The sequence below is a fragment of the Argentina anserina genome, chromosome 5 (assembly GCF_933775445.1).
Source record: "Argentina anserina chromosome 5, drPotAnse1.1, whole genome shotgun sequence".
Taxonomy (NCBI): domain Eukaryota; kingdom Viridiplantae; phylum Streptophyta; class Magnoliopsida; order Rosales; family Rosaceae; genus Argentina; species Argentina anserina.
In genome coordinates this window covers 20,200,501-20,213,148 of record NC_065876.1, presented here as the reverse complement: position 1 = coordinate 20,213,148, position 12,648 = coordinate 20,200,501, and the positions used below count along the sequence as shown (strand labels likewise).

The 12,648-nt window shown below is 38.1% G+C and overlaps 1 protein-coding gene and 1 pseudogene across 1 annotated transcript; both read right to left on the bottom strand.

Annotated features, from left to right (window-relative positions):
• Positions 1–6,568: 6,568 nt before the first annotated feature.
• LOC126795691 (methionine--tRNA ligase, chloroplastic/mitochondrial-like) lies at positions 6,569–8,107 on the bottom strand (annotated as a pseudogene).
• Positions 8,108–8,130: 23 nt separating this feature from the next.
• Positions 8,131–9,385, bottom strand: LOC126795690 (uncharacterized). Its single transcript, XM_050522471.1, is given in 4 exon segments — positions 8,131–8,301; positions 8,303–8,580; positions 8,782–9,159; positions 9,280–9,385. Coding segments are annotated over 4 exon segments (933 nt in total).
• Positions 9,386–12,648: the final 3,263 nt, after the last annotated feature.

Below are 12,648 nucleotides of genomic sequence, written 5' to 3'. Positions count from 1 at the left end.
CCCCTAGTACTTCTACTAAAAGTTTTCTTCCTTTTGAATTAATTCATTCTGATGTTTGGGGACCCTCTAAAGAGTCTATTGTGGCAGGAATGCGATATTTTGTGTCATTTATTGATGATTCCACACGTCTTTCATGAATTGTTCTTCTTAAACATAAAGATGAGGTTTTTCCAGCTTTTCGTGCCTTCCGTACCTTTGTCCAACAATATAATGCCACCATTCGAGTCCTTCGTTCTGATAATGGGGGGGGATATGTGAATCATGTATTTCAGGAGTTCTTTAACACACACGGAATTGTTCATCAAACAACGTGTCCTTACACACCTGAGCAAAATGGGGTTTCTGAACGGAAAAATCGTCATTTACTTGATATGGCTCGGTGTATTCTTTTTAGTGCTCATATGCCTAAATACCTTTGGGGTGATGCTGTCATTACTTCCGCCCACCTCATTAATCATCTTCCATCTCGTGTCCTTCAGGGGAAAGTTCCCTATGAGGTGCTTGCATCTTATGTCTCATTACCCTATTTTCATAATCTTCCTGTCCGTGTTTTCTGTAACGACCCCAAAATTTCAAGCTTAAAAACTCAAAATTTCAAAGTCGTTAAACACCAAACAATCTCAATGAAATCGAAATCATTTAAAATGCCACAACGGATCATCTCTGAGTTCAAAATACAACTCAGTCAAACCGATTATTACAAACCAAATTATAATTCAACATTATAATAAATGGAAATGTATAATCCTCACAACAACCTCACAAGATTGTCACACCAAATCCTCACACAAGTTGGGGATAAATAACTTCAAGTCTTATGAGCGGTCCGTCAATTCCCGCTAATCTACACCTGCGGAGTTATCCACTACACCATCGAATTGGTGCACCGGGATTGTAAACACAAACCCGGTAAGCTTTACAGCTCGTATGAGTAAAATGAAAATATAACTCGCATAACAATATATACGAAAATCCACAAATCAAACAAATATAAATGCACTCATGAGTCAATGGACGGCCCATCTGGTTGTCCAAAAAATATGAAATGAAGCGCTCATGAGAAATTAAGCAACCCTTCTGGTTACCCAAATGCATTTATAATACTGGTACTAAAGAACGCTGGTACACATCTGTTACCCCTCTCATAGTACACCGCCGATATTGGGCAACCACCCGCTACCCAACATCCAAAAATATGAGTACTCATGAGCAGATAATCACCCGTTACCTCACATGCAGTACTCCGGCAGACAGACTAGAGCTCTAACTGTATCGTAACTTTCGCCCGGCCAAAGGCTAGGTTCCGACTTGCCAAACACGTACAATAATCTCACATCATATTGTATAAATCAAGTCCGAAGACAAATCAACATTTTAACAATCTCCATGTTAAAATCACGTACAATAATCTCACATCATATTGTACAAAAATCAAGTCCGAAGACAAATCAACATTTTAACAATCTCCATGTTAAAATCACGTACAATAATCTCACATCATATTGTACAAAAATCAAGTCCGAAGACAAATCAACATTTTAACAATCTCCATGTTAAAATCACGTACAATAATCTCACATCATATTGTACAAAAATCAAGTCCGAAGACAAATCAACATTTTAACAATCTCCATGTTAAAATCACGTACAATAATCTCACATCATATTGTACAAATCAAAATCACATGCTCGATATATAAATCTCGTCATCAAAATGACATAATCACGATAAAATCATAACAGTATATTATATAGCAAACTATATATATATATGTACATATTTACCATTTATACAATATATATATAATCCATTATATCATATACATGTCATATTTCATAAACACGTCCGAAGACAAAAACTCGTCCGAAGACAAAACATTTTAACAAACTCATGTTAAAACCACGTATAATAATCACACCTCATATTGTACAAAAATCAAATCACATGCTCAATATTTAATTCTCGTCATCGAAATGACCAATTCTAATGAATTAATAACAGTATATAATATAGCAAACTATATATATATGTACTTATTACCATTTATACAATATATATGTAATCCACTATATTGTATACATGTCGTAATTCAATATTAAAACTCTTGCAAAATCTTGAATCTCCGCAAGGGTAGATTCGTAAATATGTGAGATTTTACTCACCTTCTTTCCTGCGTGCAACTTCCACGACCCTGAAAGTAATTTCTTCACTCGTTTCGTCAGTCACCTAATAGCACGATAAATGCTTATAAAATGATACTTAAAATATCATGTGACGATTTTAGCACAGCTAAATGTTGTTCATAAAACATTGTTTAGAGAACACTGTTCATGTACTAATCAATGTTTTTACTAAACCACTATTCACAGTTACTGTTTTTGCCAAAACACTGTTCACAGTCACTATTTTACCATGTACTGTTCACAGTTACTGTTAGAAATTGAAATTTTGATTCGGGTACTTACACCTCGATTCCTTTTGTGGGAATGTTGCTGGGACTGAGACAAGCAAAACCCCCCAAGAATCTCGAGCTATGGTGGCCGGAGGAGGCGGTGCCGACACAGCAGCAACTTCTGGCGGTTGCTGCACCGTGTGTGGTTGTCGCCGGAGTGCAAGGCGTAGCCCAAAAGATGGAGATCGTCGAGCCCGTCAGTTTGATAGGTGGCACGACACGAGGCGACATCGGATGGTGGAGAAATCGATCGGAGAAGATTTTTGGGTCGGGTGAACAGTACCCGCGCTCGGGTGAACAGTACCCGAGCTGATTTTTGATAAAAAAACTGATTTTCTGATTTTTAATCTTCTCTCCTTCTTTTTATACTATTTCCAAAATCGGAAATGAACTTCCGACGTTAATAACTTTTACGTCCGATGTCCGATTCGAACACGTCACATGTCCACGCACTCGTATCGACGAGCTCTACGACTTTCATGAAGAAAGTTTTCACAAACGATCGACGGAGTAAAAGTCGATGTTCACGTCTCGGAAACGTAATGTTTTTCTAAATAAACGTTTCGTTAACGTTTCCGTTTTCAATTTCCGACTTCGCAAGGCGGCACAAACACGTTTAATGAATTTCACATACTTTATAAATTCAAAAGTGATCCAAAAATCATTCCGAAAAATCGGGTTATTACATTTTCGGTTGTGTTGCTTTTGTTCATCTTCCACAACATCAGCGGTCTAAATTGGATACCGGGGCAGTTAAATGTGTGTTTATTGGGTACGGAGGACATCAGAAAGGGTACCGGTGCTATCATCCCCCTACCCGGAAGTACTCTTCTGATACTGCTCTTCAGGGGGAGAATTTATATTTTGAAGAGTTGTATCATGGAGAGGGGGAGACAAATGCCAGTCGATATGGTAACAGGTTCCATTGAGATTACCAATGTGTCAACAACACATGCACCACCAGATGTCATCACTCCAGAGATTCAGGCACCAGAAGCTGACAACACAACAGCCCCTCATGTCTCCCATACAGCTGTTTATACCCCTGACCAATGATCTTCTGGTACAGAAGATCACTCATCTGAGGTTAGTCATTCTATTGGGACTAATACTAGTGAGGCTAATAGTAGACAATATGTCTTGCCAAATAGGACTACTCGGGGTCAACCAACAAAAAAATATGAACCTACCCTTCAAACTAAAGCTAAGTATCCTGTGGAAAATTTTATATGTACTAAAATATTATCTAGGTCATATGAGTCATTTGTGAATCAAATATCTACTGTATCAGTACCTAACAAAGTGCATGATGTATTGGGAGATCCAAAATGGAGGAAAGCAATGGAGGAAGAGATGGAAGCATTACAAAAGAACAATACTTGGGAGCTTGTACCTCCACCACATGGCAAGAAGGCTGTAGGATGTCATTAGGTGTTTACCGTGAAGCATAATCCAGATGGGTCAGTAAGCCGGTATAAAACACGCCTAGTAGCGAAGGGGTTCACCCAGACATATGGCATAGACTATGAAAAAACATTTGCACTTGTTGCAAAGATAAACACTATCCGGGTATTGCTCTCTGTCGCTGCTAACTTAAACTGGACACTTAGGCAATTTGATGTTAAAAATGCATTCCTTCATGGAGAACTAACAGAGGAAGTATACATGGATATGTGGCTGCTTCTCCAAGTAACTCTGTATGCAGATTAAGAAAGTCTTTGTATGGTCTTATATAGTCACCTCGTGCTTGGTTTGGAAGATTCTCACAATTCATGAGGAAAATTGGCTACAGACAAAGTAATTCAGACCACACGTTATTTCTCAAACATCAACAAGGGAAGGTAACAGCCCTAATTATATATGTTAATGATATGGTAGTTACTGGAAATGATATTATTGAGGTGGATAAATTATAGAAACAGCTGGCCACAGAGTTTGAGATGAATGACCTAGGTACACTCAAATACTTCTTAGGCATTGAAGTAGCCCGGGGAAGTGATGGTATTTATCTGTGTCAGAGGAAGTACATCCTTGATCTACTAACAGAGACCGGTATGCTGGATTGCACTCCCATTGATACTCCTATTGAGCAGAACCATCGGTTAGCAGAGTACCCAGATCAAGTGCCCACTGACAAAACTCGTTACCAGAGGCTAGTTGGACGCCTGATTTATTTGTCACATACCAGACCAGATGTTGCCTATGCAGTAAGTGTAGTGAGTCAGTTCATGCATAATCCCAATGAGGACCACATGGATGCTGTTGTAAGGATCTTGAGGTACTTGAAGTCAGCTCAAGGGAGAGGAGTAATGTTCTCTAATCACAATAATATCTTTGAAACTTGTGGCTTCACAGATGCAGAATGGGCTGGAAATATTACAGATCGGAGATCCACATCAGGGTACTTTACATTTGTTGGGGGTAATCTTGTTACATGGAAGAGTAAGAAACAAAATGTGGTAGCTCGATCTAGTGCTTAAGCAGAATACAGAGGTATGGCTCAGGGAGTGTGCGAATTGTTATTGCTTAGAAATTTGCTACAAGATTTGGGTATTAAGCCTAAAAGTGTTATGCAGCTATACTGTGACAACAAGGCAGCTATTGATATTTCACATAATCCTGTGCAACATGATCGTACAAAACATGTGGAGGTTGATCGTCATTTTATAAAAGAGAAGCTAGACGCGAAGATCATTAGTTTTTCTTTTGTTTCTACAGAAGAGCAACTTGCCGATATGCTCACAAAAGGAGTATCTAAAAAGGTCTTTTATGATTCACTTAGCAAGTTGGGCATGGTTGATATGTATGCACCAACTTGAGGGGGAGTATCGGCGTGAATCACGGCCCGTGATTCACGGAGTGAATTACGGAGTGAATCATGGAGTGAATCACGGATTATTTTATATGTAAATTAGGCTATATAAAGGATTGATATGTGTATGAATGTATTATAAGCAATAAGCAATTTTATTCTTCTCTTTTTGTACAATCTGCATCCTACCTAAGTTCGTAACAGTATACATGGAGCTCTAGAAACCTTAAGACGCTAGGCACTGGTCAAACATAAATGGTGTTTCTGACTCTGTGGACATCCTGCTGTCGTCACTAATAAACCGTTCAACCTCAGCGTCATGAAAGGTAATTCCGTAAGAGCCTAGATCCATTGCATTAGGCTACACCATTGTATACTCTGTCCCCTATTGTTGCAAACTATATGCATGTATACTGGTGGTTATATATATTGTATTGCATACGATATGCATGTTTACTGCTGTTTATGTATATTGTAGTTACAGATGTTAAAAGAGTTTAGGCGCTGAAGCTTGATAAGTGCGTCACTAGGCCAAAGGATTTGGCGATGCAAAATCAATTGAAGTTTAGATGAAATGTGGCGATCTGTATACATGGGTTCTGTACAGAGGTGTGATGATCTATTTTTGCTGAACTAATTCTAGGCAGGTAGATTTTTAAGTGGTCGTACATAGGAAAACAAAATTGAGACCAATTTGATTAAGTGTTTTTTACCCTGAATATGACATCAATTTTTAGCTACCCAAGTGATGGATTAATTAATTATCTCAATCAATAAGACTATCAGCTACTTTCTTGAATATCTGTAATCTAAATCAGTTTTCGATTCTATTATCAACCCCTGATGCAGTGATATTTCTGATCCATGATTATTAATCACACTCAATACCTATCAAAATCAAAGACGATTGGGTAAAAACTCATTCTAAGTATGTAAGTCATTTACAAGGCTACTTGGAAGAATCGGCAGAGCTTGTGATGACCTCAGAAGTTAATCTATAAGTTTGCAGTAAAAATCAGAATATCAGTGCTTCAAAGAACAAATGATAGAAAAAAAATGCAGCTGAAAGGCTTTATCAATTGAAGGAAGCTGTTATAAGATGGAAGCTGATATATTGGAGTATATTGACATCATTAGGGAAAAATCGGGAAAATAAGAAGGAAGCTGACACATACTTAGCACTGGGTTTTCAGAAAATTCAATTGCATTTAATCATTATGCAAATAAATTTAATATTACAGCAGAACAACATTCCGAGTAATTTTGTGATCCAATATAGGTTTTAGGGAAAAGGAAAAATGAAAAAAATGGCAGAGAGAATCAATGAATGAATCTTTACGCTTCAACCACCTGCTGGGGTTGTGGTAACTTGTTCTTTTTCACTTGTTTTGGTGCCTCGACTCCATTTTCTGCCTCTGTCTGGCTTTCAATTCTTGCAAAGATTGGTTGAGGTTGAGCCATGAACTGACCACCTTTAAGCCCACCCCACTTGGTGTCACTCTGCATGTTAGTTTATCAAACAAGTAGCTGGACAGTCCAGGCATAAAGAAAATACATTCATCGAACAAGCCTGTGAGATCAGTACCCAAGTAGCAGGCTAGCAGCATCAAACTGATCTTTTGAGTAGCCAAGCTGTCAATATATTCTCCAACTTAAACTTGGTGTGACAGGAGATAATGCAATTGCTATAATCCTCATTGCTTCTAATATCGGTCCTGGTCCACAAGCAAACATATTTTCGGAAATGACAATTTTGAGTTGCCCCCTCGTATACAAATATTCAACCAGTAGATATGATGAGCAACCGACCTATATGTTCAGAGATGCATTATAATTTAATGTTGTATGACTGAAACACAGGATTTTTTCTAGAGACCTTTTATGGAGAAATGAAAGTTATGTAAAAGTTTGCAACAGTACTAGCGATTGAAAGAAATATGCACACACAAACCAACCCCCAGAAACAGATAAACCCACACACCTTTGCAGTAGCATCACTTGCAGCACCCCCTTGCTTAAAGAGAGACCGTGCTGCACGCCCATCCAAGTATGAATTTCCAGCATTGCTGATCTCAAGAACAGCCTCACAAGCTGATATAGTCTCACAAGCTGAGAGCCTTTCATAATCAACCCGAGCTTTTTCAACCTAACAAAGTATGAAAACGTTGTGACAACTAGGATATAGTTTGCAACAATTTAAAAGCAGCAATATTAATATTTGTAAGAAGGCTTTCATGGCTTCCAACCTGGGCCACACCTCTACATTTAGTAATTCCACAAATTTGCATTCTTAAAAATCGTGTTAGTTTTATGAAAATATTACCAACTTCTCCACAGTGTCCTTGAATGTAGTTCCTTCAGCTGCAATACTTGAATCAATCACCAAAGTAGATTGGGAGTTCTTCTTAAGAAGCCCAGAGTGCGGTTAAGCAGATTTCCTATAGAATTCATGAAGATATAATAACAGCAAAGAAATTGCCTATGATGAACCCAAAAGGACCAGTGTTGAGGTTGCGGTGATATACCAATTGAATTGGCAAGATGTGCATTGAGTCATTGACAATGTTGATGAAACGGTCTTACGAATATCCCCATCACTACCACTACCAAACTCCACCTCCCCCTGACGAAGAAGTACCTGATCGCGTCAGACCCGAATTTATTAACCAAGTCATTTGGTTCAATCATATTCCCTAATGACTTCCCCATCTTCATACCATCCTATAATTTTACAAATAAAAAGCATTGCTGCATGACATAAATTATATACATGAGATAAAAATTCATATTTCCTGCCCTTGCACAATCGCACTACTGTTATTGTTTCAAGTTGGATGAGCATCTATAATATCACCTTCCAGTTGATTACCTGATTCGGGCAAGAAACTGAGTAAATCGTTCATCTTCATTACCAAGCATTTCAACTGTAGGCCTAGGCACATGATTAAATTCCCTAATGGGTGCTGATAAATCACGCTCATCCTCAATAATCATATTATACATAATGATACATGCAGTCATGATGTCATGTAGAACTCGTTTTTTTTCAAAAACGTGCCGGACTCTTAACAATTGCCCAACGTGATTGAAGAACACCAAAAGCACATTCAACATCTTTTCTACATGACTCTTGTTTGGTGGCAAAATATTGTTTTTTCATCTCTTGAGGATCATGAATAGTTTGGACAAGTGTAGACCACTTAGGATATATGTCATCTGCTAAGTAATAACTGACATCATATTGCTTATTCTTAATAAAATACGTGCATGGAGGTGCTTTACCTGCAGCAAGCTCCGCAAATAAGTTAAATGCTTCTAAAATATTGATGTCATTGTTGGAGCCTGGTAAGCCAAAATATGCATGTCATATTCAAATATCATAATCAGCAACTGCTTCAAGAATAATTGTTGGCATGCCACTACGTCCGGCATAGACACCTGCCCAAGCTGCTAGACAATTTTTCCACCTCCAGTGCATGCAATATAAGCTTCCTCACATTCCGAGGAATTCCTCACCAATATAAAGGAGTCTGGCAACATCATTGGTTGTTAGCCTTCTAAGATATCTCTCTGCAAAGATCTCTACAACAGCCCGACAAAACTTTTGCATGCATCTAATTGTTGTAGATTCACCAATTTTCAAGTAATCATCAAGTGAATTAGCTGATACACCATATGCTAGCATACGAAAACAAGCAGTGAATTTTACCAGGGATGACAATCCAAGCCTACCAATTCCATCACGTTGTTGCACAAAGTAGTTGTCATGATTCTTGTCTGCATCAATAATGCAATAAAACAAACTTTTACGCATATGGAAACGTCTGCGAAATTTTACCTCTAGATATCGAGGGACATCAGCAAAATAATATGTCGAAAACGTTTGTCCAGCAGCTTCTCGATCACAATAAATAGTTATGTGACAAGGAAATGCACCTCTCCTTGCGGATTAAGCATCATCCTCTTCGTTGTTGAGATGTTCCACCAAAAGAATATTGTTGTTAGCATACATGCCAAACAACATATTTTTCTCCTCATCAAATGCAGCTAATATAGAATTATAGAACTCAAAAGTTCCATTTGAAGATAAAGAAGAGGATGATATTTGGGATGGATCCATTGTAGTGAATTGAAAGTGAGAGAGATGGAATAGAATTGAGTGAAAATGAGGTGATGGCAACAATAGATGGTATGCATGCTTTTATAGATTTTTTTAGAATATAGCCGTTATTTACAATTATTATTATAATATTATTTAAACTACTCGTTATTTGTATTTTTTTTAATCTAAATTAAGCCGTTTTTTAGCCGTTACAAAAAAAAAAATATATATATATATATATATATATAAGTCAGCTAGACAAGCTAGCTGTTTTTAATTAATCAACTAGTTTGTTATTCACAATTATTATTATAATTATATTAATTAAATTATTCAAACTACTCGTTATTATTTTTTTTCAAAACAAAACTTAGCTATTTTTTATTATAATGTGTGGGTATATATTTATATGTATATATGTGTATATATAAACTAGTCAAACTAGTCGTTTGTACAAGATTTGACAAAATGACTTATGATTTTTAGCCTATGGTGGGAATGCTAGTTTTAGCCTATAGGTTAAAAAAGCATCTATATGGGAACATACTGAATTTGGTAGGCTGAATAATTATGGCCTTTTGCTTACGGGGGAGATGCCCTTAGGAGTAAGACTTTTAACTGTCCATACAAAGAAGACTTTCACCAGAACTTAATTTTATAACGCCGAAGATATGATTGTGCAATGAGGATTAACTCATCATGATTGCAGCTTTTAAGAAATTCATATTCATCTATCAATTATTGACAGATTGCAGAAGGCCAGCACCAGCCTATTGAGACAGAAACTCTGTGAATGAATCACTCTTGACTATCATGCACTACTTATCAGAGTGCATGTAGTTAAGGCTGACAAGTTATTGTCAAGAGAACTGGGCATATGAGTCTGGTCTTATTAATACGCCTCTAATTAGTCAAATCATTTTCCTACACTCAAATTCTATTTACAAATGATTTTTCGTAAGACATTATAAAGTTTAGAGTACTAAATAGTAAATACTAAATTTCGGGATATTACAGTAGCAGCTTGGTAATTTTCAGGAAAATAGTGGTATTTTAGACATTTCTAGGCCCACTTATTTGTATGTTTGGGCTTATGTTCTAACTTGTATAAAAAATATGGAAAGTGAGTTTGTAGTTAATTCAAATGTTGTGAGTCAGAAGCGTTACCATGCTGTGATTTAACTGTACCATGTTTCAGGATGAATAAATTGTGTATTATTGAATGATATGGGGGCCTATATATAGGCATTACAAAACCACAATCCCGTAGGATTCGGAGTCCTAATCTATTACGGAGATACTAATCTATCTCCTAACAGGAAACCTATTAGGCTAAGACACACATAAGGGTAGAATAGTAGTTCTCCCGGAACACTCTCCCTTGTGTCGCATGCCTAGGTTGCATGGTGCACACATCGTTGTCTCGGTAAAAACCTTGTCAAGCAAAATAAAAATCTCTTGGGTAAAAACAAAAGCTTGATCGAAGGGAAAAAGAGCACAACGCACCGTCTACATTTGATAGCATCATGTGAGGTAGACTCCCTCTGAAGTCTACGAAACAACTCCTCCTGATTAGTGCCATAATCTTAAACGGCCATAACTTCTTCATCAAAATAGGTATCAGTGAACCGTAAAATGTTCTGAAAAGTAGATACCCGTGGCTTTCCAGTGACATAAGGTCCACAACCTCATCCAATCGGAGCAGTTCACAATGCTCTGTCGAAGTTGACTGACTTGCAAATTTCCGGACAGGACTGTCCTACTTTGCTAAAACGGCTATAACTCACTCAATATGATAGCTATGAACGAAAGGTTGATGTCCCTGGAAAGTAGACACATAGACCTTTCCAACGGTACCAATTTCACCATATTTTATCGAGCGAGCTGTCATGTAGGTCTCGTTGAAGTTGACCTACGAAACTGGACAGATTCTGATTTGTCACATTTAATGTGTCTTTCGCGAAAAGAATGGGGAAATGAACCAATGAAGGACTGATTTTGGTCCAAGATGGAACCGTACACATCCTCTACGCTACCAGTGTCGACTGCTACACCAAGGCGTACGTTGATGTTGCTGGAGCTGCTGGCGGCGTTGGTGTGGATAAGATTTGTGTTGGTTCACTAAGTGTAGAACTAAACCCATGTCAAAGAAGCAATGCAAGTCCAATGACAATGCATAGGCGCATAGTTAATCACGTCATAATGAAAGCAATAGTGTCCCAACAACACTAGCATGTATGAATGTATAACTCATTGAATCTCTTCATCATCTATACTTAGACGGAATAGAGAATCAAGAATTAGCTTCATATGAACACATATGGGTATGAATTCTTGCAACCGATTGTACTACGTTCTCTCGAACGTCGCAATCTGATTACATAAGCTCTCCGGGGTCTGGAGGCATTTAAAGTCCCTCGGGCACTCTCATATCTGCGTCAAGATCCCTTTACAGATATTCTATGACCACTATCATATGCTGCAAATCAGTTTTCATGGACACTACTACCGATCAAGTAGCGGAAAGCAATTATGTCCATAACGAGAGAATATAACTCATCGCACTCAATACTAGGATAATGAGACAATCTTTGCGCCATAAGTCCTGCATATATTGCATGACTTCATCTTTCTCATTACACTTACGAACAACGACCAACATAACAAGTCTAGTTCAGCCTGTATTGATTCTTTCCACTTCGGTCAAGTTGCTCATCGTTGATGCTTTACAACGGAATAAGAGCATAAGCGAATACATCATCAATCATGGGAGATCAATCCATTAAACACGCGCGCGCTGTATACGATCAATTCGTGAGATTTCTATTATTCTCTAACATCAACAAAAGGAGTCTGTAGCGTCCCACAGAAACTTAGTTGATACACATGTTTAGAGAATATCTCTTGATGATGGGCGAAATACTTGTGCCTACACACTTCGCTTCTTTCTAGTTTTGATTCTAGAGAATAATGGTCTCCCCCTCATCTAGGCAGGAGCCAAGACCGAAGCTATGACCCTTACTAGTCCATCTTTGCGTTTGCCGCCCTTGTTTTGTGGTGCAATGCCACGGGCGCCGACAACACCACAGCGTACGATGGTGCCATCGCCGGCTTCCTTCCCACTGTCATGGATGGTGCCAACGGTGCTAGGACCAGGTCATATGAAATTCTCTCATATTCTGAGAGTTCCAACCTTACCGGCACATCACAGCATTTATGTGCGATCTCGTCACTTTCGCAATATCGGTAAAGTCATTGAGCATCGAATCTTTGACTTTCTG